Source organism: Physcomitrium patens, chromosome 23 (genome assembly GCF_059467195.1).
Source record: "Physcomitrium patens ecotype Gransden chromosome 23, ASM5946719v1, whole genome shotgun sequence".
NCBI classification, from domain to species: domain Eukaryota; kingdom Viridiplantae; phylum Streptophyta; class Bryopsida; order Funariales; family Funariaceae; genus Physcomitrium; species Physcomitrium patens.
The window spans coordinates 11,792,352-11,817,053 of NC_143432.1; the positions used below are offsets into that span (position 1 = coordinate 11,792,352).

The 24,702-nt window shown below is 41.2% G+C and overlaps 3 protein-coding genes across 4 annotated transcripts; 1 reads left to right on the top strand and 2 right to left on the bottom strand.

The window, feature by feature from the left end:
* Window positions 1-8,834: 8,834 nt before the first annotated feature.
* LOC112276058 (cytokinin dehydrogenase 9) lies at window positions 8,835-13,810 on the top strand. Of its 2 annotated transcripts, XM_024507022.3 has the most exons (7): window positions 8,835-9,583; window positions 9,838-10,777; window positions 11,432-11,711; window positions 11,817-11,944; window positions 12,050-12,319; window positions 12,450-12,712; window positions 12,810-13,810. In XM_024507022.3, the coding sequence occupies exons 2-7, from the start codon at window positions 10,172-10,174 to the stop codon at window positions 13,165-13,167; spliced, it is 1,905 nt and encodes a 634-aa protein (XP_024362790.1). In that variant the 5' UTR covers window positions 8,835-9,583; window positions 9,838-10,171; the 3' UTR covers window positions 13,168-13,810. The 2 variants fall into 2 exon arrangements, with proteins under 2 accessions (XP_024362790.1, XP_090102571.1); XM_090246445.1 differs by having other exon boundaries at window positions 9,462-10,777.
* A 185-nt stretch (window positions 13,811-13,995) lies between these two features.
* Window positions 13,996-18,123, bottom strand: LOC112276059 (triacylglycerol lipase 1). The gene is made up of 9 exons (XM_024507023.3): window positions 17,885-18,123; window positions 16,748-17,293; window positions 16,284-16,481; window positions 15,936-16,046; window positions 15,636-15,788; window positions 15,396-15,442; window positions 15,098-15,165; window positions 14,820-14,912; window positions 13,996-14,648 (listed from the first exon to the last, which is right to left on the bottom strand). The coding sequence occupies exons 1-9, from the start codon at window positions 18,032-18,034 to the stop codon at window positions 14,329-14,331; spliced, it is 1,686 nt and encodes a 561-aa protein (XP_024362791.1). The 5' UTR covers window positions 18,035-18,123; the 3' UTR covers window positions 13,996-14,328.
* Window positions 18,124-19,876: 1,753 nt separating this feature from the next.
* On the bottom strand, window positions 19,877-23,108 carry LOC112275741 (protein NUCLEAR FUSION DEFECTIVE 4). The gene is made up of 2 exons (XM_024506355.3): window positions 22,993-23,108; window positions 19,877-21,952 (listed from the first exon to the last, which is right to left on the bottom strand). Exon 2 carries the CDS (start codon window positions 21,896-21,898, stop codon window positions 19,979-19,981), a length of 1,920 nt encoding a protein of 639 aa, XP_024362123.1. The 5' UTR covers window positions 21,899-21,952; window positions 22,993-23,108; the 3' UTR covers window positions 19,877-19,978.
* Between the last annotated feature and the right edge of the window lie 1,594 nt (window positions 23,109-24,702).

The window sequence follows — 24,702 nt, forward strand, 5'->3', positions numbered from 1 at the left end:
ATATATATATATATATATATATATATATATCTACTTAATTTAAATCAAACTTAAATGTAATGTAAATAGTTGTCACGGACATACATATAATTACCTATATGAATAGATAAAAGTATGTAAAAGTAGGTTAATTGTGTAATATCTTCTAGAGTAGCTTCTTAGAAGCTTCATAGACGCTGCTTTGACTTTATAGGAGTCTATAGTTGACTTTTAGGTTAGAAACTTGGTCAACAAGTTAGCCATGTGCCACGCATGTTGGAAGCTTAAAGAACAAGCTAACTACGTGGTCTATCCATAGAAAACTTGCCTTGCAAGCAAAGGCATGTGGCCTAGAAAGTCAACATATATTGGAGGTCTTATAGAACATCGCCACGTGGCTTCTAGTTAGATAGTATATATAGAGGCAAGAGTGAAGCCCTCTTCACTCTTGTCAACTCCTTTCTTGCTTCTAGTCTAGTTTCAAGGGTCTCTAGTTTTCTTGTATTTTGGCAATAGCCATTCCAGTTTCTTTCTTAATATACATATTTCTATTTTGTCCTATTTCTTTTTGAGAAAAGTCTCACTTACTCTTTAGCTTTCATCGAGTTCTTGTCCCTGACAGATTGACAAGAGTACACTTACAATATCAGAGCTTTGTCTTTTCTTGATTAAGAGTGGATTACCCCTTTTTCTTGATAAGACATAAGCGCATTAGAAGTTGCGGATTACCCTCTTTTAAACTGATATTGTTCTTAGTATTTTCTTTGTTATCAATTCCTCTCTTCTATTTGTTTTGAGCGTTGTTAGACATCTTCTCTTTTCTAAGTGCTACTATGGCAGAGCTTGTTGAAATGAAGAGTGCAATGGCACAGATGCAAGAACAATTGAGGGAGTTAATGCTTGCGATGCATCAACTCAATTTACCACCACAAGGAGCAACAAGAATGGTAGGAAGTGAAGATATAGAGATGATTGGGGCTGCTTCAACATCTGCACCAAACCATGTCCCTTCTCCCAGAATGGAACACCCTTCGAGTGTTAGAGAACCGAGAGTTGCCTTGCCCGAGAAGTTTGATGGTACCAGATCCAAGTTTCGAGGATTCATCAATCAGGTCCAACTAGTGATTGAACTTCAACCCCAGAGCTATCCAACTCCAGGGTCACAAGTAAGATTCATTGGTACACTTCTTTCAGGTTCAGCATTGTCATGGTTTTCATCTTTTCTTGAACGACGAGATCCAATATTGGATAATCTAGAGGCTTTTTTGGCGGAGTTTCGATCCATGTTTGGAGAACATGATGCAATTCGTGTTGCAACCAACAAGATCCGTATTTTGCGACAAGGCAATCGATCAGTAACATTATATGCTTCGCAATTTCGACAACTTGCAACTGATATCAAGTGGGATGATGTCGCACTTGTGAGTCAATTTCTCTACGGATTACAATATGAGGTAAAGAAATTGATGCTTAATTTACCTGATCCTCAAACATTGAGTCAAGCAATTGACTTTGCTGTGAAGTGCGACAATCGACTTTTTGAATTTCGATCCGAGAGTCGTACAAGTGGGCCTCAACGTTACTACAATTCAATGGCAACACCGACGTCTCCTCAACACATACCTTCGGAAGTAGAGGATATGCAAATTGATGCGGTACGTTTCAAACCTCTTACTGAGCAAGAAAAGTCTCGTCGTCGACAAGAAGGATTGTGCTTATATTGTGGAGAACCTAAGCACACTGCTCAACATTGTCCAAAGAAGCGACGTAACTACAAAATGAGGAGTACGGCTGTCAAAGAAGACAGTATGTCGGAAAACGAGTACGTCTAGCTACAATAGGGACCGTGCGGCTGGAATCTTGTACAACTTCTAATAAAGGTCCTATCCTCTCCTCAAAACCATCTCCTTGTTTTATAATAGATGTGCGTTTAGGACCTAATAATTACAAAGCCTCTGCCTTGGTAGATTCAGGAGCCTCATCTTGTTTTTTAGATGAAGAATTTGATAGATGTCATAGAATATCATTAATACAAAAAACTAAACCTGTACACGTAGAAGTCATAGATGGTCGTCCGTTGTCTTCTGGAGATGTAACTCACGAAACACTTCCTGTAGATGTAGTAATAAATGGTCATAGTAGTTGCGTAATTTTTAATATAATTAGATCTCCCTCTAATCCAGTAATTTTAGGCTTATCATGGTTAGAAAAGTATAATCCTCGAATAGATTGGATTTCTCGTAAACTTGATTTTCCTCAGAGCATTAGTAACAGTTCTATTAACCAAGTAAAAAACCATGAGTCTAGTATAGTAAAACTCACACCTATAGGTGCAAAAGCATTTATACACGCAGCAAAAGAAGGATCAACTTTTGCTATTTATGCTGCACCTATTTCTGAAAGCGTAAAGACTTCAAGTGGCATTCCAAGTCAATATCAGGATTATCAAGACGTTTTTGAGAAAAAGAATGCAGATATTCTTCCTGAGCATCGCCCATACGATTGTTCAATCGATCTCAAGGAAGGAACTCAGCCACCATTTGGACCAATTTACAGTTTATCGCAAGATGAGTTGGCTGAACTCAAGACATATATTGACGAGAATTTAGCGAAGAATTTCATACGCCATTCACAATCTCCAGCAGGAGCTCCAATTTTATTCGTAAAGAAAAAAGATGGATCTTTACGAATGTGTGTTGACTATCGAGGACTCAACAAGATCACAATCAAGAACAGGTATCCATTACCTTTGATATCAGGACTCCTTGACCAGTTAAATCAAGCTAAGATCTATACAAAAATAGATCTAAGAGGAGCATATAATCTAGTACGGATCAAAGAAGGAGATGAATGGAAGACTGCGTTTCGAACCAGGTACGGGCATTTTGAATATAATGTCATGCCTTTTGGACTCACGAATGCACCAGCTGCTTTTCAACATCTCATGAATGATGTATTTCGTGAATTCTTAGACAATTTTGTCGTCTGCTACCTAGACGATATCCTGATTTATTCTAAGAATGTTGAAGAACATGAAATACATGTTCGTCAAGTATTACAAAAACTCAGAGATGCAAGATTGTACGCCAAGATGGAAAAATGTGTATTTCACACTACTCAAGTTGACTTTTTAGGATACATCATTTCAAATGATGGTCTTATGATGGATTCTAAGAAAGTCCAAACAATCATGGATTGGAAGATTCCAAAGACTGTGAGAGATGTCCAATGTTTCTTGGGATTTGCCAAATACTATCGGATCTTCATCAAAGACTTCTCACGAGTTGCAGCTCCACTTACACGCTTGACTAGTAAAGATAAATTCCAATGGAATCAAGAAGCGGAAGCAGCATTTGAAGCCTTGAAGACATCGTTTGTCTCTGCACCAGTCTTATATCGTGTTGATTTTTCCAAGGCATTTTTTATGGAAACAGACGCATCGGATTTTGCCTTGGGTGCAGTTTTATCACAAATGGGAACAGATGATAAACTTCATCCGATAGCTTTTCATTCAAGAAAATTCTCAGCAGCCGAGATCAATTATGAGATCCACGATAAAGAACTTCTTGCGATCGTGGATTCCTTTCAAGAATGGCGTCATTATCTAGAAGGTGCTTCTAGTCCAGTCACTGTGTATACAGATCACAAGAACCTCGAGTATTTCATGTCAGCACGCGTGTTGAATCGTCGTCAAGCTCGTTGGAGTATGTCTTTGTCAAGATTCGACTTCATTATCACTTATCGGCCAGGAAAACAACAAGGTTTGTCCGATGCCCTGTCTAGACGTTCTTATTTTGCACCAGAAGAAGGAGATGCAGCTTTTGAGCAACAAAGAACGGTCCTCTTGAAACCGGAGCAATTTCATCTCCGAGCAGTGAAATCAACATTGACTGTTGATTCAACTTTTCTCAAGCAAATCCAGTCCAGTATGTCCTCAGACCCTCTTGTTCATGATATCGAGAATAATTCTTCCAAGTCTCATGATTCTTCTAAGTTCGAGTTCAAGAATAATCTATTATATTTTGAAGGACGCCTATATGTTCCAGAAGGAAAAGCACGTTTGCGTGTTCTTCAAGCACGTCATGACTTTCCAGTAGCAAGGCACTTTGGATATAATAAGACTCTGGAACTCATATCAAGAGATTTTTAGTGGCCACAAATGTGGAAGTCAGTCAAAGACTTTGTACAATCATGTGATATTTGTTCAAGATCAAAAATTCCTCGACATCGACCTTACGGACTTCTTCAGCCATTACCTATACCAGAACAACCATGGTCTTCTGTTTCTATGGATTTCATCACAGATCTTCCAAACTCAAGATCTTATGATTCTATATTTGTGATAGTAGATCGTTTCACCAAGATGGCACATTTTATGCCATGTACAAAATCTATCACAGGTGAAGAAACAGCTAAGCTTTTCATTGATAATATCTATCGCTATCATGGATTACCTAAAGATATCATATCGGATAGGGGAACTCAATTTGTGTCGAGATTCTGGAGGACTCTTTTCAAGATTATAAAAGTGGACATAAAGCTATCTTCAGCTTTCCATCCTCAAACTGATGGACAAACAGAGCGCGTAAACCAAGTCTTGGAACAGTATTTAAGGTGTACCATCAACTACCAACAAGATGATTGGACAAACCTTCTGCCATTGGCAGAGTTTGCTTATAATAATACGGTACATTCCTCCACGCAACAAACACCTTTCTTTGCCAATTATGGCTATCATCCACGACTTGATACTTTTGATTTTTCAAAAGTTGATAATCCTGCAGCAGAAGATATGGCAAATCGGTTGTCAGAGTTACATGCAATAATGAAGGCGCAGTTGAAGAAAGCTCAAGAACGACAAAAGATAAATGCAGATGTATATCGTAAAGAGCAACCACAACTCAACGTGGGTGATAAGGTATGGCTACTTCGTCGCAATATCAAGACCACTCGACCTTGTGACAAATTGGACTATCGTAGGCTTGGCCCCTTTTCTGTTTCTGAACAGATCAACCCAGTTGCATATCGGTTACATCTACCGGAGTCAATGAAGATCCATCCTGTATTCCACGTGTCTCTTCTTGAACCATATAAGATAGTGGATATACAAGGAAGAAGACAAATGCCACCGCCTCCTATAGAAGTAGATAATAATGAAGAATTTGAGGTGGAAGAGATATTAGACTCAAGGCGGCGCCGAAATAAGCTGGAATATCTTGTTCATTGGTGCGGATATGATATTAGTGAGCGCACATGGGAGCCATCCAGGAATCTAGCAAATGCATCAGCTAAAGTCAAAGTTTTTCATCAACGACATCCATCAAAACCAAGATGAAAACCTCTCTTATAAAAGAGACAAGATTGAGGCAAGATAACATTCAATTTCCTATCCTTGTTTGTAACTTCTTTGCATTTTGTGACGCTAATTAGATGGAGAGCCAACAACCAGCGGATTCAACTCAAGAACCTTCGTTTGCTGACTTACCGGATGAGACATTGCGATTGTCACAACCTTCAAGACGACGCAACCGAAATGAAGACCCTCAAGAACAACATGTTCTTCCTCGAATAGATGGTGAGATACAACGCGTTTGGTATCACGACCTTGGAAGAGATTCTCGATGTTTGGTGATATTATTGGAGATAGGAACGACTCCTGATGGTGTTTCAAATGTATTATTTGAAGGAAGTTATGAAGGCCTCAACAGTGATCAAATAACAGGGTGGTCTTCTCGCCCTGGAATGGGACACTATCGATGGCTAAGAGGACCCATCAACTATCTTCGAAGAGAACAAAGATCAGAGTATGTAGCAAATACAATTCGCCGCATATTAGATTTTCTCAATATATAATCACCGCTCCTCGTGGAACTCGTCCCTAGAAGGGGGGGTAATGTCACGGACATACATATAATTACCTATATGAATAGATAAAAGTATGTAAAAGTAGGTTAATTGTGTAATATCTTCTAGAGAAGCTTCTTAGAAGCTTCATAGACGCTGCTTTGACTTTATAGGAGTCTATAGTTGACTTTTAGGTTAGAAACTTGGTCAACAAGTTAGCCATGTGCCACGCATGTTGGAAGCTTAAAGAACAAGCTAACTACGTGGTCTATCCATAGAAAACTTGCCTTGCAAGCAAAGGCATGTGGCCTAGAAAGTCAACATATATTGGAGGTCTTATAGAACATCGCCACGTGGCTTCTAGTTAGATAGTATATATAGAGGCAAGAGTGAAGCCCTCTTCACTCTTGTCAACTCCTTTCTTGCTTCTAGTCTAATTTCAAGGGTCTCTAGTTTTCTTGTATTTTGGCAATAGCCATTCCAGTTTCTTTCTTAATATACATATTTCTATTTTGTCCTATTTCTTTTTGAGAAAAGTCTCACTTACTCTTTAGCTTTCATCGAGTTCTTGTCCCTGACAATAGTTAAAGTTAAATTAGATAGACTAATCTACATAAATTATGATATTTAGGTAGATAAATTGAAACTATAAAATCTATGTTGAATTTTTAATATAAAATTTAAAAATTAAAATCTAAGAGAATCAAAAGTAATTAGATAATTATGTGATTTATAATTATTCAAAAAATATATATTTTAGATAAGGTTTTAAAATAAACAAAACAAATGCTATGTTGCAATCAATATAAGTTATATGTAATAATAAGTAGATTACATTTGTATATGTATGTATATATATATATATATATATATATTTCTTCTTTATTGATTTATAAAGAAATATTTTAATAATAAATATATTACATATATTTTTATAATTTTCTTAGATTATTGTAAGCCAAAAAAAATCCATTTTTATTTTTAAACATTCTAAATTTACTTAATAGTGAAGAATATAAATAACTCAAATAAAAATCTAATATTATTAAAATTTTAATAAAACTTTAATATTTCTACTATAGTTATATTAATACTTTGATTAGTTCTTTGGTATATATAAATATAAATATATATATAGTAATTATTTATTTGATGTATACATACTACATAGATTTTGCTATGTTAGTTTCACCGTGCTACTTTTTGGCTTTGATATAATTTGAATATTCCAAGTTCATTAGTGAAATTGTTTTTGATTGTGTTTTACTTAAAAGAAAGGTGATATATCTGATTTATAATTCTTGATTAATTTTTGTTGTATAAAGATAGTTAAGAAGTTTCAAGATATTTAAGACAATTGATGAGCATATCGTCTATAAATGTGTCTTTTATTGAAGACATTAATTGATGAGTTTATCAAATGTTGCAACACCTTATAAGTATAAACTTTTGTACTACTATGTAGTAGCCTCAATTTATAAAAAATTATTCTTATAAATTTGTTGTGTCAATAATAATAATAAGCATACATTGAGATGTTTGGTAATGATGACATTAGTTGTTTTTTTGTAAATGCAAGTGCTATGTTTTGAGCAGCTTCCTTCAACTTAAAGCAATATTTCAAGGGGATCTTAGCATTGGAACAATTCTATGTGCGACCATCTCTCAAACAAGGTGATGGTGTAGGGTTAGCAATGGGCAACCAGGCTATTGCTACTTCTATGGAGTCAACACAAACTATGAAATTAAACCTTTAGTACATCTAAGCTTGTTGTGATGAATCAATGAAGGATGTTTATCATGGAGTTAAAATCATGGATCCTTATAGTTGGTAATTTTTTTCAATAAACTGTTGCAATATACAAGTTATCTTGTTACAACCTACCTTCAATCATTTATTTCAATTTTCCATCTAACATGGCAAAATGTACATAGCATGTGGACATTGATAAAAGAGAAGTAGGCAAAGTGTGTCGAAAAGTGTCATAAAGAGCCATACCAAAGTCTACATGACATGTGGATTGGGCCCTTCCTAAAAAAAAAAGGGAGATGATGTCTTATCACATTTAAGAATATATTTGCTATTGTTGAAAATACAAGAATATTCTTGATATTTCAGCATATTTGAAAGATATATATGATATTTTTCCAATAATTTTTAGTATTACACAAGTAAATGACATTTTTTGTTTTATTTACAACTACAATACTTACTATTTTCTATACACTAGCAATATTGTAGAATTTACTTTTAAAAACTATAGAATTATTTTTAAAATCCAAACAAAGTCCGTTTAGAAACACATCAAAATATTTAAAATATGCTAAAAAAAGCTGGGAGAGACAAACAAATATACAAACTGATAAAAAATAATAAAAAAAGAAGAAATGAAAAGAAAAACTACTCCAAACATCAACCAACTGACAACAACGTCGACAAAAAAAAGATGACCCGCACAATGAATAACTCTAAATCCATTCCAAGCATTCTTTATTAAGAAACTCTGAAACAACAACACCACCACCACCACTTCTAAAAACGCCCACTAAACCGAACGCAAATCCTTCCCAATCTTCGCAGAAAGTGTATTGAAATTATCACACTTTATAGTTGCCAGAGCTATGGTGATCAGCAGCAGCATGAGCATCATCACCCTCCACTAACTGACAAACCAAAACCACGAACATGGCGATGTAAACAGAAGAAGAAGCAGTCGCCGAGGATTGCAGCTTCAACGCGGATTCATTCAACTTCAGTCACTGTCAGAGCGGGGAATGGTATGGGGCGATTGTGTTATAAAGCTCTCGCGATAGCAAACTCCCTTATAATAACAGCATGCCGCAGTGAAGAGGATAAGGATCGCTAGATATAGCAAAAGAGCATTAGCAGCTGGGGCCGCATTGATGGTAAATGAGCGGGCGCTCATGCAAATTTAGATCCTGAATCTGGAGGCGGAAATCTGAGGGGGGATCGGAGAAAAGTTGGATGGTAGGTTGGTTTTTGCGTTTGTTTTGGTAGCGTTAAGCTGGGGTGGAATCCTAGACCAGGGTTCACCCGGTCGACGGTCGATGATCGACAACAGGGAAACAGGGGGTGATGAGGAAGCAGGCATAGCGGTGTCTAGATCTAGACACTGGTGTGTGTGCAGATCTAGGCAGTGCGCGGCGAGAGAGGCGTAGTAGGACTGAGAGAGCCACGATGCCGACCAGGAATAGGCAATACTGGGGGTTCATAAAGAGTAAGAGAACGGTGGGTGGGCGTGACAAAATCGTTCAAGATTGTGTGGCCTGCGTAATGCGAGCCCCATCAGACCCCGCGACCATAACTACGCCTCGGTTTTATATTTTTTATGTTTTTTAAATGTTGTTGTGTGTTTTTTTTGCTCGTTTCCATGCTGGGTGCGGTGCCCCACACTGATCGAGCTCGAAGGCATCTTTTTTTTCTCATTATTTTGTTGTGTAAAAAGGTTAATTAATTTTTTTTTACCGCCATCCAGAATTAGCAATCTATGCAGCGTCGGTTCAGAGTGAAGTCCAGGCATCGGAGTGCCGAACTAGTCCTCGATCCTGCTACTACAGCGCGACGGCCGCGAGAACAAACACCCAGCCAGGCGACGCTTTTAATGCAGACAGGCGGTGTCAGAGCGTAGCAGCCCCATCTCAATATTGATGAGGAGTGATTCTCTGAACACGTCTCGTTGTGTCAGAGTGTGCTGATGAGTTCAATAATCTCTCTCGTGATCGGAAAGTCAGGGCTGAGGTATATATCTTTCCCCGCTGTGCTCTATAAAGGTTGCGAAACGCAGGCTCCTGGGAAAAGAGTTTCGTCTGCCTTGCAACGTGCACGATCGTCCTGGTACAGTGAATGTGACGCGAATGTCATCCCGACATCGTTCCAGCCTGATCGCTCTTGTGAAGGAACGGCGTTACTGCGGGGTCTGGTTTGTTAGAAGGTCTTGAATGATTCTCGCTTCTCAGACTGAAGTGGAGGCTTTCGTGTTTCGCACACTGTAGGTTGTGTGGATCCGGAGCAGCTGGGAGAACCGACGATGCATAATCGCGTCCGCCACAACATCTGAGAGGATAATTATGTTGTGTAGCAGACAGATATCATGTGGTGTTGTGGCAATTTCGACCAACTACACGACTAGTCGAGGAACTAGATTTTCCGGAAGTCGCAAGATTTTTTTATCGTATGCTTTGAGATTGATCACGAGACCGGTTGCGGGGAGGGTGGTTGCTCGAGGATGCATCAGCGGTCCAGCAGGACATTGGCAACTCTGTTGATGCATCAATTCTCATCAGCGAACAAGACGTTGTTAAACTCTTCGTGCTGTGTCACCGCTGGATGGTCACCATGTTTCTCTTTCCAAACAGCGCTACATCTACGCACGAGCTACTCCAAGTTCACGACAGCAAGAGGCTTCTAACTGGTCTAGAGCCCTTCACCACGTCAACTCGGATAGAATTGGGTAGGAGAGAAGTGCACTCGCCGGAAACAACCAGAGAGAGGAATCCGGTGAAGCTAGGCTCGTGTTCAGTAATCCAGGGCATTATGAGATTTGTCTGTATCCTCGGAATCTGGACAAAGCTGGCGTGGGGCAGTGCGAGCTGGACGCTGGTCGTGTGCCTGCTTCTTGCGAGAGGCCGTAAGGGTCAGCACAGCAACGAATACACTCAGAGTTCAAGTAGCTACAGTGATAGCTCTAACCTTTCCTACAGAGACCGTGTCTTGCTCTCATCCTTGCACCTGGACGGCGCTCTTACATTTTCCAACACATCGTCAGCCGCATCCGACTTCGGGCTCATACACTTTTCATTACCTGGTGCAATTCTGTACCCTAAGTCGGTTCGCGACATACAAGTGGTGATCCGCGCGGTTCATAGCGCCACAAGCTCGGAGCTGACTCTAGCTGCTAGAGGCCGTGGGCACTCTGTGCACGGCCAAGCTCAGGTATGCTGCGTGGCAAATCTGTACTCATGTGTGTTTTCAGCGTTCTGCACGTTTTACCCAGCTTGACAACTGAAGAGCCATTCTTGCACGCCGTGTGTGTGTGAAGTTGGTAGTTGCAATTAGCACCTGTGCCGACACGAGGTTTAGTGAACTGATTATGATTTGTTTGCATCTTCTGACCCTTTTCTCGCATTCTTTGTCCTCGTGCTCTGCTGCATTGCACTTCGGTAGAATACCTCCACGTCTGCGTCACTGAGCTATTGATATGTCTGCAATTCCGCACTTCAGTCGAGTTTCTGAGCGCCTAGATCCTGTACCTATGTGCACGTCGGCTTGCAGTGAATTGATAATCTTGCATCTCAGCCATGCGGCAATTGAGGGGTTCGAGATCCTTGACCGAGCATGGGTCCCGTAGAGTTGACGATTGAACAGAAAGCTGACAATGCTCAGTGTCAGATGTGAGAGAATGGCCGGATCGTTACCGCTTTTCATTAAGCTCCGGGGTCTCTCGTACCTACCTTCTCCTTCTGCTAGTTGGATTCATTGTCATGCTTGCAGAATTATAATTTACCTTGCTGGATTTGGTTACCATGGATTTCAATCAGTCGGATTGTCAATTGTTGTAGTTTATCATTTTTTTTTCCTTTCTTGCAGGCGTTGAATGGAGTGGTAGTAGAAATGTCCTCAATGAAGGGCATCAAGGTTGCTCCACATGGAGAGCCAGGGTTTCAGCAACCCTTCGTGGATGCCGCAGGCGGGGAGTTGTGGATTGACGTCTTGAGGGAGACCTTGAAGGAAGGATTGGCACCCCGTTCGTGGACAGATTACCTTTACCTCAGCATCGGTGGCACTCTCTCGAACGCCGGCGTTGGTGGCCAGACATTTCTCTTTGGACCCGAAATTAGCAATGTCTTGCAGCTCGACGTCGTCACAGGTGAGGAACATCGCTGACATCAAATCGTCTTGTTTCTGTGAAGAGGTAATTTTCCCGTGCCTTCATTGCAACTAACGGAACGATCAATTGCTTTGCGGATGACAGGGACCGGTCACGCGGTCACATGTTCTCCTACAAAGCACTCCGATTTGTTTCACGGCGTTCTTGGCGGGCTAGGTCAATTTGGAGTCATAACGAGCGCTCGCATTGTACTCGAGCCTGCTCATGAGAAGGTAAATTGCGTTGCTCATGAGTTGAGTTGTTGTATACTTTTTTGAAGAGTGTTTTGTGAGGTGTTAGTCAGTGGGTCGCGAGGTCTAAGTAGTTGTCTCATGCAGGTCAGGTGGATTCGAGCGATGTATACAGACTTCGCCACTTTCACAAGAGATCAAGAGATGCTCATCTCGCAACCTCCACAGCACACATTCGACTACATTGAAGGTTTCGTGGTACTGAAGAACGAAGATCCCAACAATGGATGGAATTCGGTGCCCTTCGATGCGAAGAAGATCGACCCTAGCATGATTCCTGAAGAAGGAGGCTCCGTCTTGTACTATATCGAACTTGCCAAGAAGTTCAGCGGGGACAATATTCTCGGTCTGGATCAGGTGTGTCTTCCTCATCTGCTTGGCCAAAGCCCTAGTTGCAGCCATAGCCTTAACGAAGATCAGATGCTGTGAATTGAAAGGAGTTTGATTTCAGTTGTCGTGCTAGAAACTGAGCCTCTTTATGTTGCAGATTGTGGAGCGAATGATGGCTCCGTTGAGTTTCATACCAACCCTGGTGTTCACCACGGACGTCCCTTATGCCAAGTTTCTCAACCGACTTCACGATGTCGAGCTCAACTTGGCATCACAAGGGCTGTGGGATGTGCCCCATCCATGGCTGAACCTCTTTGTGCCTCGCTCTTCCATCGCTTCATTCGATGACTTAATTTTTAAGCATATGATCAAAAGTGACTTCAGCGGACCCATCCTAATCTATCCAATTAAAGGAGAAAGGTACACTCGCCCTCTCGGAAATTTGAAGCGCTGGAACTTATTGTTGGATCTGATTACGAATCGTGTCTAACCATGGCTGGTTGATGAACCTCCACAGGTGGGACTCACGCTCCTCCGCAGTGATACCCGATGAGAGCATTTTCTACCTCGTCGCGTTTCTTCGCATCTCCTTGCCATCCTCAGGTCCTCTTCTGAGCACCTTAATGGCCGAGAACGACAAGATTATGGAGATCTGTCATGACGCGGGCATGGGATGTAAAATGTACCTTCCCGAGCACAACGACATTCAGAGCTGGAAAACCCACTTCGGCAAACGGTGGGAGACTTTTGCTCGGAGGAAGATGAAGTATGATCCTCACTTCATTCTCGCTCCTGGTCAGAACATCTTCCGTAACTCAATGCGAGCTCTCCCCCACCCCGACCATCCCCTGATGTCTGCTACCCCCATCGCTTGAACGCATGCAAGCTATGATATTAAGTAACGACAAGACCATCCAGAAGGTGAAGATTCGCTCGGCAATGTTCTGTGACATTGTCGGCATCGACACCCTGCAATCGACCCTGAGACGACGTGTGAGCAATGGCCGCTTTCATGGGATGATTGATTTCGGAGAGCTCCTAAGAGAAGACCAAATGGGGACGATCCAGAGCGCAGTTAGTATTCAACTAGGTCGCCGTAGGTGAACATGTTACCGAATTGGGTTCAATTTGCGTGTTTTTACGGTTCAGAAACTTGTAAAGTAAATACCACAGCGATCAAGTCGATTAGATTAGCAATCCTGACGGGTACAAACAAGCGGTCCGTGAGCCTCTGTCGGTTATGTGATTTGATTTGACAAGCTTTAGGGTTTCGCAGTGCACAGCGTACCATGCTCTTCAGCTTGGGCGTGACACTCCAGAATTTTGCCGATGACATTAGGGAGTGAGTTTATAGGGCTGAGGGAGCTGTTCACAGCTTGCGTCACCTGCCAGTGTAGAGGACACTGAAACACTATTTTTCTCGGAGACATAATCATGTCGAGTTGTTGAAACGTTGCCTTCGACAGCCTGCGGTATTAAGTTGGCAAGTTCTATTTTGGAAAGCCAAGGTTCCTGAAACCTCTAATAGTATCTTGCATGCACTGTCTGAAAATGGGTGTGGCATTACCACGTAGGAATCGGGTCATTTATTCAACTGTGCCGATGGTTGCTATTTAGGCCTCAGATCTTATATTGTACATTGACACCTCATGCCTAAGACGTGAGAAGCATGGTAATCAGAGAGTCCTTAGCATCAGGTCGAGTGGTACTTAAAAGTCCGAAGTTAATGGTTTTTGATCTCGAAATTACAAATCGTAATCTAGAACTGGAACTGGTAAAAAAAATCTATACCGAAAAGGTTGTGATATGGATTAGTCCATCAGTATCTGAGATGCCCTTATGAATTGAGAGAGTTTCATACTTTTCCAACTACACTCATCCCGCACTAATGAGCTGAATCTATGAGTCTGGACAACGGATTTGCAAGATTACGGTCCTGAATGAGGAACAGTGTGATTATTCCCCTTCACCTCTGCTTTACACCTAGTGTTAGAGTTTTGTCATTATCAGCTCCTGCATAAGTTCTCCCTAGCAAATCATAGAGATGCATCTAATTCCTGTAGGAACCGGAGGATAGGTGCGTACACGTCATTCTCTCGATTAACACTGAAGGTCAAGTCGTAATGAGCGTAATTCGTCAAATTGAGCAGCCTGGCTGGCATCTCCAACATACGCATGAAAGTTATTGTTCCGGATGGGGGAGATGTCCAATCACGACCACCTGCTATGATAAACACAGGCATCCTTCTTGGGATTTGTTCTGGGTTGTAATCTGGGGATGTAGGTTGACCATATGTAGCATTGTTCAATGCGGGACTGCCGAAGTCGAATCGAGCAAATCTGTTTGTTCTTATCCCTGCATGCAAAAGTGTGAAACGAGATCAGAATCACGTCATCTCTGTATCATACTGAAGTCTCATTCATGCATCTCAACATTCACGTCACAAATTCTAGTACTCATGATTGAATTTCTGACGCAAGCAACCTTGAACACGATTTGAATTCTATCTGGTCGAGAAATTCGAACCTTGTTGCCAATGCAGAAGATTCTTGAAAGAGGTCGTGCCATCCCATCCACCTTTAACCTGAACGACTGTTGAACCGAGGCAGCAATTCGGACCTGCACAAAAGAAAGTATAGTCTAATTCTGAGATATACGAATATCAGAGGCTACTGATTGTAACATGATGAAGAAGTTAACAAAAATTTTAAGGTAAGCTTATGTCCGACGTGCTTTAGACATTAATCGAGGAAGGAATAAGGGATAAAGAGGATATACAACAGAACCTCAATGGCGGTTCCCACCTGAAATCAGGCCAATTGCAAGACCAGTTAATCCTGCTCCACTGATGTTGCCAGCCCCCGGGAATTCCCTGTTGCAAAATCCAAGTTCCTCAGAGTCAGAGGGTGAACTACACTTCGGAAAATCAACAGTAAAATCGATGAGACTGTCAGAATAATGAAATGAGATTGTGTAGACGACATAGTGTTTTCGTTTGAGCAATATGTGTAGTGTTTGCCATGTGCATAGCCCAAGAAACAGATGTGTGTTAAAAATCATGCATGCGAACAGGTTGTAATTTCTATGATGAAGTAAACTGACGATGTATAATTGAACGCTCCATTTTGAAACCCCGTTGCGTAGTAGTTCTGCTCAAACAAAAAAAAATCAAGAACTGGATATTAACTGACTAGTAATCAAACTCTCTGCATTCATACAGAGACCGAGTTTGGCACAATACGTTCTGGGCATACAATTCAATGCTTATTGAAATCCTTCACAACATCCTTATATTTACTTGTATCAGCATCGTGCTATGAATACAAGTAATAAGGTTAATACCGAATCAATCATGGCTCCAAAGTAATATGCCCATGCATCCAACACCATAGAGTTCGTATTGCCACGGTATGCTGTAGGGCCAATGAGTGTCAGACTTCGAACCATCTGCGCCGTTTCATGGTTGGTAGAGGCCGCTGCTCCCACTGTTGCTGCCTGTATCATCCAGCACAATGGATTGATGACGCAGACAAAAGATCACAAAGCTTTGACAGTCACAGATCAGCAAATCTCCAACTCAAATACTTTGCACGCACAGAGCAGGAATGCCGGCTCGTCTCATTCACGATCCATTTCCAGTACCTGAGATGCTCCAATGATATGAACAGGTTGATTAGTTTCGGCCGAAATCAGTCGCAGTTGGGCAGGAAGGTCATAGTCAACGTGTTGATCCCATGTCCAATCCCAGTACTCCTGCAGCAATTAGAAAATGTTTAGCATCATGTTGCTTGCAATATCATCCTTCACTAAATTGTCTGTGTATGACGTCCATCTTTAGAAAATTAGATGATTGTGCGGAATACGTGTACCAAGGCCATTGCGAATAGCAGCACGGTTTGTCTCACAATGTAGATTCACTTAGCATTTCGAGTAGACTGATGTTCGCATATGCAATGTCCATTAAGCCAGTATGATTGAATTGATTCTTACCCTATCTGTGAACTTCAGATCGACATGGCCATGTCCCCAAAATGTTGCGCGTTGATGGCCAATCCATACGTCAAAACCATCATCGAGCAGCATGAATGGCAACAAGTGGCTAGAGTGTGCTCTATCAACATACTGGAACCATGAATCACCATTGAGAAACTCTTGATGCAGTAGCAGCACTGGGACGCGCTTCCCAGCCTGCACGCAATTCCAAGCTTAAAATTTGTAAAAGAGCTGCCAGTGAGTTGGACTTCATTCCACTACTTAGATCTTCCTTACTCCGGAAGTGCATGCCTCCTTAATTCTTCATATTAATTCTAGAAAATGGAAATTACTTCCTACAGGTTCTGCAAACAAAATTTTGTCAGCAACGTTTCCAGAATTTCACCTACAGAGTAAAGAGATATTTAAGCAAAGCCGCAAGGATTCACATGAGGATGGAAGTACGATTATTTGATGGTTACCTCTGGATTGGCCGTGTGATTAGAACCAGAACCAGGGGTGATTGTACCAGAAGGTGATGAGTACGTTGTTGCATTCTGGATTGAATTTGAAAGCGGAGGGGGAGCTGGAAATTCGTTTTCTGAAGTCGAATTTATGCTTCCGACTGAAGAGATTAACGGACTTGATGCCGCGGAATTGTTTCTGGAATGAGTCGGTTGTGTTGCTCTCTCGTCTGAACCATTTGCTAAGTGCGAAGATGGTGGCCGAGTGCCTGAATCTATTCTGTGACGACTTGGAGTTACAACAGGCCCGTCGGACGGTGGTGCCAATAACTCGGAAAATTCTAGCCCCGAATTATTCCGATCCAAGGTAGGGTTTCCTTGGGAACTCGGGGCCACTGTGGCATTCGACGTATCGGTGTCAGGGATTTGATGTGGATTTGTCTTCTTCGTGACATCGCGATTCTTATTTGATCGGGTGTCATTGTCGACGCCAGTCGTTGAAGGTGGCCCTTGCATCCCACTTAGACGGTGAAGCGCTAGCACAAAACCGTCGTCAGTTTGGACCTGTTTGATGTCGCACCAGTGTGTTACGTTCAATGCAATGTAGTCTAAAAGATTTGGATATATTACAAGGCTTAGGAAGAGACTCGATGGTATGATAAGCAAATTCAGATGATTCGCTACAATTACATAATGATTCGTACAGTTGGACATTTGTGATAGACTTTTCAGATATTTATTTAGTTAAAAAATTACACACTTCAAAAAAAAAAAAAAAAATCACATAACAGAAGTCGAATTTGAAATGCATTGATCATATTAGCTACATGTGTAGTTACGGGGTTTAGTTTTGATTATCACGCTCAAATCCATCTCTGAGAGACTGGCTGCTTGGATAGAAAATGAAACCTTCCAGGTTAAACACCAAACAGGTCCAAACGTGCCACGAATGAGCGCTACAATGGAACATAAATAGCTCTCAAAACACAGATCCATACAATGTGCAGCCTCGTCACACAAGATGAAAAGGCAGAATCCAGAAAACTCGTCAAGACGGCCATTGAACGACAACAATACCATTAAGTGACTTCAGAAAGATTCTAAACGAGAATATCCAGGAGGAACTTGATGATTTCTTAGTCCGAAACCGCTTACGGTAAATTCTTCACAACCGTAGCCTAGAGGCTCGACCACTTGCCCACAAAATGCGGCGCTCTCCACTCTAACTGGTGTAGCAAGCAGCACAATGGCGCAAAACAGCAACAACGACAGTCCTGTCATCACTTGCGGCATACTACAACTCATGAACACCTACACAACTGATTCCTCGCCTCTATGCAGTTGAATACGGTGTCTCTGCTTAGAAACTGACGACAATTTTTAGCAAAAAGAACACTAAATTTGAAATCAGAACATCCTCAAATAGCCTTCCTTGCGCGAATGCTGAACTCGTCCTCATGCACTCAATCAATTGAATTTCGAAATTGGTCTCGGCGCGCGTGGAATTGTGGACACGGACTTCCATGGCGGGTATACGGTACCAGTATCCGGGTATTTCACATCTTAGCGTTTGCATATTACCTGAGTGGAACGCATTCGCACATGCACAATAAAGATCTAATTCGTTTCCACATTATATAATATGAAAGGGATGTAGTGAACTTTAAAATGAACTTTCAACTCTAAAATTGTCTGCTATTGATTTCGTCACTGATTTCTGTAAACCTTTTCTACTTTGTAAACATTTATTCCACCATCTTTGCATGTTTCATTTCAAAAGTTCCACAAAATATTCAAGCTTCTTAACAGTCAGACAAAGTCCTTTGACAATGTCTAAAATTTTATTGAAGTAAGAAATGTAGAAGCAAGGATTATTTCATTGAAATAAGATATATTCCAATTTTGTATGCAAAAATGTGATAATCATTTCCTTTAATCAAATTGTGAATAGTAAGGAATAACATGTTACGAATTATTATCCATGTTAAAACTTAACTTTGAAACGCCTTCAGTTAAACGATAAATTATCCCTTCATGACTGATGAATGATACCATCGATGGATGAAACTCAACGATGGATGACTTTACTCCCTCGAGTCAGTCACCATGCAGCAGAGCCGACTGTGGACGACAGTGTTGGCTATGCCTGGCATGCTGCATGTTTCCTGAAGCCTTGGCGGGCGTTCTTCTCCTCTAGTGAGAATGCTGAGTCAGTTTCGACACGGCTGCCCATTGTTTTTCAGTAAATATGAAAACGAATGGCGATTTTCTTCAGCTTCTGAACCTCAGTCTGTAGGCGATGCTACGAAATAGTAATTGCCAGAAGCTTAGCGGAAGGGGTTTTGTTGGCGAGAAATGCATAACATTTCCTCACGTTGGCGGTTCCCATAGTGTATCACTGTGTCATCAATATCGGGATATTGCCTTAAACTCCAGGCCCTCATATAGACCAGTGCACACTCCGATGCAAATTGCAGCTATAATCAAGTCAGGAACTCGATCGGGCAGCTCTTCTGCGGCGACCAAAAAGAAGTTCTTCCCACACTAGCCTAACTACGGCAGAAGTTGACTCTCTAATCGGGACCCGACCCAACGAAGAATGCCAAACCACAGTGCATTTCCCGTTCTTCAAAGATTTCCCTCTCCGTGCCACCGAGAATAAATTGCGCAGTTCATATGTACACTCTGGATTATAGGTTAATCTCTCAAGTACGCCTTAATTTTTCCAATTCTAATTTGTATCACTAGCACTGAGAAGTAGAAGGTTCAAAATGCGCTACGCAGCTATTAAAATTTTATAGTTCCGAACGTCTGAAGTTTTGAATAATAAGTTCAGCCACCAAGAGCAACTTCTCATCGGAAGCCGTGGGAGAGGACGAGAACATGCAATTCAAGCAAATATAACTATTTCTTTAATCTGATATAAGTGATCACACCATTTTCGAAAGCGGAAAACTGTGCCTGAATAAGACTGAGCACAGACCTACAACCCACATGGTTAACAAGTTTCGGGCGTTGTTCTACAGTTTTTAGAACATGCACTACTAAAACTAAGAGCCTCACTTGAAGTAGCGATACGTTCATGAAGAAGGACGAAGTTAGATTACTGCAAATTCTCACATGCTAGGCGTGTCTGCCAGCTAGAAGTCGCCGTGCAAAGTTGTAGGATATGATACATTGAGCGGCACCTTAATATGTTACAAAGATAACCAGTGCTCTGAGATGAGTCCCAGCTTTTCACTTGTTCACCTACACATTACCTTTCACAAAATTTGCCGACTGCATTTTTGTGTCGACAACTCTAGACTTTGGCGAGTCCCCATCAGCGTCCCTAATTGATTGCTGATACTTTTCTTGAACTTCTCTATAAAGGTTTCTAGTCCTGTACCACAGCGCTCCGGCGGAAACCGCCGCACCGACAGTGACCCCTATCAGAACTAGCAGAGACCGACCGAAACAAGAACTGCCGAGGCAAACCAAATTAGAATTATTGCTTGTAACATTTGTACTTTCCGACAATTCTTTCTTTGCCTCGTCGTCGTAGTATCGGCCGACCACGGGGACGGAGAGCAAGTACATCCCTACAGGGCTTGCGAGCCCGATGCTATTATACAGAGTGGCATAGTACTTCAACCCAAAGATATCTGCAACGATGGTTGCATACAGGGGGTACTGCGCACCGAATGAGAGGCCGAGAAATATTGATCCAAAGTACAGGCAACCCGGCACGTTGATTGCGATCAGCAGAAAGGCTAACGACATGAGCGTCATCATGATCATGAGGAACATGGCCCGGGAAAAGCCATAGCGACGCAGCAGGATGTCAGAGAGGAAACCGCCAACCCAGCGGCCGATTGCGTTCCAGATGCTCACGAGCGACACGAATGTTCCAACTTTCGAAGACGAGTAGCCAAGAGACAGCCCTAATTGGCCCATGTTGTCGGTTACTGTGAGCCCCGATCCAACCCCGAATGTTGTCGCTATGAACAGAAGCCAGAAATCGAGGCATCTGTAGGTTTGCCAGATGGTGTGGTCTTCTCCTTTCCTCGGCCACCCCTTGATATGCCCATCCTCCGCGGGCTTCGAATCAAGTTCTGCGTCCACGTTGCGCCGTGGATTGGTCTCTGCAACTTCATCTGGTCTCAGATGTTCCTTGTCGTATGATCCTTGCGCTCCGTTAGCAGATATCGGAATCTCAGTTTCGCTATCTGATTTTGAGTCCTTAGACGCCTCGACCATATCCTCTTTCATATCAAAGACCCTTTGCTCTGTGCCGAAGCTTTGGCGATCAACTGGGTGTTCCAGTACATCGAATAATTCGCATGATGTCGACGGATCTTCGCAACTCTTCTTACCATAAACTTCAGACTGAAAGGTGATGAAGAGGAGTGGAATGAAAATTAGAATCAGCAAGATAATGCCGATTGCCTGCTCGCCAGTTGTGCTCAAATTCATCAGGTTTTGCGCCACGCTCACTCCCATCAAGTAAAAGGCAAGCACGAACCCGAGGCCCAGGAGCCAGTAAATATGCTTGCCCTGTGGCAGCCCTCGAAATGGTGGCAATGGCCGAATGACGAGAATGGAAAGCAGCGCAACGGCCGACGGCAACCAAACTAGCATCAGGATAAAGTTGTCTGGATTCTCGGAACCGCAAATGGTGATGTAGATCTGAATAAGAATGGCGCCGCTTATGCCGATGTAGCCCTTCAGGAGGGCGATCATAGCGCCCTTGCTGGCGGGGAAAAGCTTCACACACTGAACCAGGACGGCAGTGTTGAGCATGGACTGCGAATTTGCGCCGACGAGGAGGAACAAGCACATTTGCCAGAGAGAGGGAGGGATTTTCTTCGTCACTGCGAGCCATGCCAAAGAGTATCCCGCAGCTGTTTCGAGTGCTCCCAGGAAGAGCACCCCTCCCGGCGACCAGTAATCATACAGCAACCCCGAGAACAATCCGAAGTTCACACCCAAATCCTTAAAATTAGCAATGAGGTTGAGATTCTCTTGGTTGATTCCCAGTGCAGATTTGAGCCTCTGCGAGTATACACTGAAGCTGTAGGCTCCAGCACTCGCAATCAAGACCACAATTCCCACTGCTACAACGAACCATCTCCCCTTGGCCACTGTCTTGAAAACCTGGAGCCTCGAAGCTATTGGAATCGGGGCCATTCCTCTGTTTAACTGCAGTGCAGTGGCTGCTCCGCTCAGCAGCTATTTGATTCCCTGTAGAAATCGTACCCGCACAAACTTGAATTATACCTTGGAGAGACGTTATCGACACAGCATCAAAAGGCAATGACTTTGCGTCGCAAGCAACCACGATGAGTGATGGCAATTGCTGGACGTAATTCCACCTCGATTTAGTTAGATTGTATATCAGATCCATCCACAGAGGGCAAGAAGTGCCACAAAACACGTGTAATTGGCCTACCAGGAAAGGGTAAACAGTGATCACGAGACAAACAAAATCTCAAACGGCAGGAGACTGGCAGCCTGGCACTGCACCAAACCCATCAGGCTCTTACAGTCGCTTGAGTTCATGGTACGCACTTATTGATTCATATTTAACCACTGCAGCAAGATCGCCACTGGACCTGTGCCGTAGCACGAACTCAACGGACTCAATCAGCTAGAACCACAAGTGAACTCAAAATCCACAGAGAAGAATTCAATAACTTCAAAAGATGCGAAGACACCGATTAAATGTGGAGCTTAAGTTGTGAGCTGCATAGCAATATACTCGCATCTACCAGGTCGTTCACAAGAATTCTAGCTCCAATAACTGAGAGCGACGTACCGAATTATTGTGCCGAGAATATTAAAAAATAGTCTACTTTCCAAATACGTGACGAATCTGAACTCTTGCGGAAACTGACATCCTGAGATTGATTTTCATGATCTGAATGCCCATGCAGGCACGTTTATGTGCAGAAATGCAGTGATTACCCCCGTGGATGTCGACTCGCTGTGCAATAAGAAGCAGTGGATTTCGGATTCCGACTGATAGTTACCAGAGAGAAACAGAGAAAGTTTCCAGATAAGGGAATGAAGTCGCAACACGTGGACCTTGCAAAATCATAGTGAAAGGGTGGAACACACCCGCAAAAGAACCCTGACACAGATGATCGCTTTACTTTGCAAGACAAACTTTTGTAAAAAACTTTGTCATAAACCATGACCATCAGTTGGAAAAGTTTCCTTATTCCTTCCCCCACCAAACAAACCAAAACCAACACACCAACTACTAGCTTTTTCTCAAGTACCTTCACAATGTGGTTACCTATCGAGTTACGCCCTCGGAGGGTCAACATCTGCAAGTGAAAGTGATCAGTATCCAATAACTTCAAACAAAATGCTCTGCAAATTTTAAAGCCCGAACTCAAGCTCACCGAAACAGCGGCTTGAAATTCACAGCTGTGCACTCTTGTAGCTTGCACCTAGTTCGAAGCTGTGTTAGCAAGTTTCTTAGAATGGGTCCGCCAGAAACTGAGATAGTCATGGGTACGAAGCTTGAATGTGCTCTCAACAACTTAACAGTTCTCACTGCCGACGCGTGCAGATCAGCACGGAAGCGAATCGCTGCTCCAGCCCATTGCTCTCATCACTTTCTCCTTCGCACCTAGAAAAGTGTTGTACGCCCAACCGATCGAAAGGACGCACTTGTCTGCAGCGATATGCTTCGTTTCAGCCTCTCACATCCGCTATTCCTTGCTCAACCCGTGGCGAATATTTTGTTAACTAAAGTAAAACACAAGAAAAATGAGGAGCATACTTGTATTTTCAAAAGAGAGATCGATTGATCTAGCACGCTCCTCCCTAACTACGTGTCTGAAATATAAACTAAGATTGAACCTATGAAAACGAAAAATAAATATTTTATTTGTATTTTGTGATGAAATATTTCTTTGATTTTAAGTATTGAGATAATTTTGGTATTTGATCTTGAAGAATGATTTGGTTAAGAAGTTAGTCCACACTGTAGTATATTTGAAATAAAAATTTTATTTGGTTCATTTTTTTTATAAGAGTGTTTCCAAAAGTTAGTTTTCTTTTAATCAATAATATAAAAATTGGGTTTTTTTTTTTGTTAAGGATATAAAAGATTAGTTGTTGCAATAAAATTTACTTATAAAGCAATGTAAAAATTTAGGTTCTTAAATAATAACTTATAAATGTAATAAAAATACTTATTTAATAGCACTACTAAAAGAAATGTATTTATATCCAATGAAAGAAAGAACGATTATAGTTTGTTGGCAACTTTGCTATGGAAATAATTGGATGTTTATTACATATTAAAGAATCAAATCAAAGAAAATAATTGGATGTTGAACAATAAGTATTAACTTTGCCAATTGAATTGGCATTGCACCAATTTGCTATAACATAAAATTATAATACTTAAAAACTCTTGCCATAATATTTATAATATCATATAGAAGTATTGGATAGATAATAAAGTATTTTTGTTATTCTAAATTGATGTGTTATAGTAGAATTGGCTGTAAGTTAGGCCAAATCAATTATAAAAAATATAATATCCATCATGTACATGTAATCTAATATTAAAGATATTAATGACATAAATGTATAAAATTTAATCTATACAAAAAGCTTATTTATAATAATTTTAAAATATTTTTACATGAATATCTAATTTTTTTTTAAAAGAGATACTAATTGGATTATATTGAAGCATGTTAAATCTTTGTGAAATATTAAATTTAAAAAAAAATATATATAAATACTTTAGTCTTATAATAATATCTAATATATTAAATTCCTTGATTCTTTATTATAAAAAGTTAATTGGAGAATTTTTTTTGATAGCAATTGAATAATAAAGGTCATTGAAAAAAATTAATAAATTAGCTATACATAATCCAAGCAAAAGGATATGTGAATAAAAGTATTTGATGTAGACATTGATATTGGAAGTATATCTAAAAAATCTATAACTCAAAGAGAAACTA

Excerpts from the sequence above, each read along its gene's own strand:
- LOC112276058 (XM_024507022.3), top strand. The coding sequence starts at position 10,172 with ATGGTCACCATGTTTCTCTTTCCAAACAGCGCTACATCTACGCACGAG. Across the intron at positions 11,945-12,049 it reads TCGAGCCTGCTCATGAGAAG|GTCAGGTGGATTCGAGCGAT; the intron begins GTAAATTGCGTT and ends TGTCTCATGCAG. Across the intron at positions 12,713-12,809 it reads TATCCAATTAAAGGAGAAAG|GTGGGACTCACGCTCCTCCG; the intron begins GTACACTCGCCC and ends GAACCTCCACAG.
- LOC112276059 (XM_024507023.3), bottom strand. The coding sequence starts at position 18,034 with ATGAGTTGTAGTATGCCGCAAGTGATGACAGGACTGTCGTTGTTGCTG. Across the intron at positions 15,789-15,935 it reads ATATCATTGGAGCATCTCAG|GCAGCAACAGTGGGAGCAGC; the intron begins GTACTGGAAATG and ends TGGATGATACAG. Across the intron at positions 14,913-15,097 it reads TGCAATTGGCCTGATTTCAG|GTCCGAATTGCTGCCTCGGT; the intron begins GTGGGAACCGCC and ends TCTTTTGTGCAG.
- LOC112275741 (XM_024506355.3), bottom strand. The coding sequence starts at position 21,898 with ATGGCCCCGATTCCAATAGCTTCGAGGCTCCAGGTTTTCAAGACAGTG.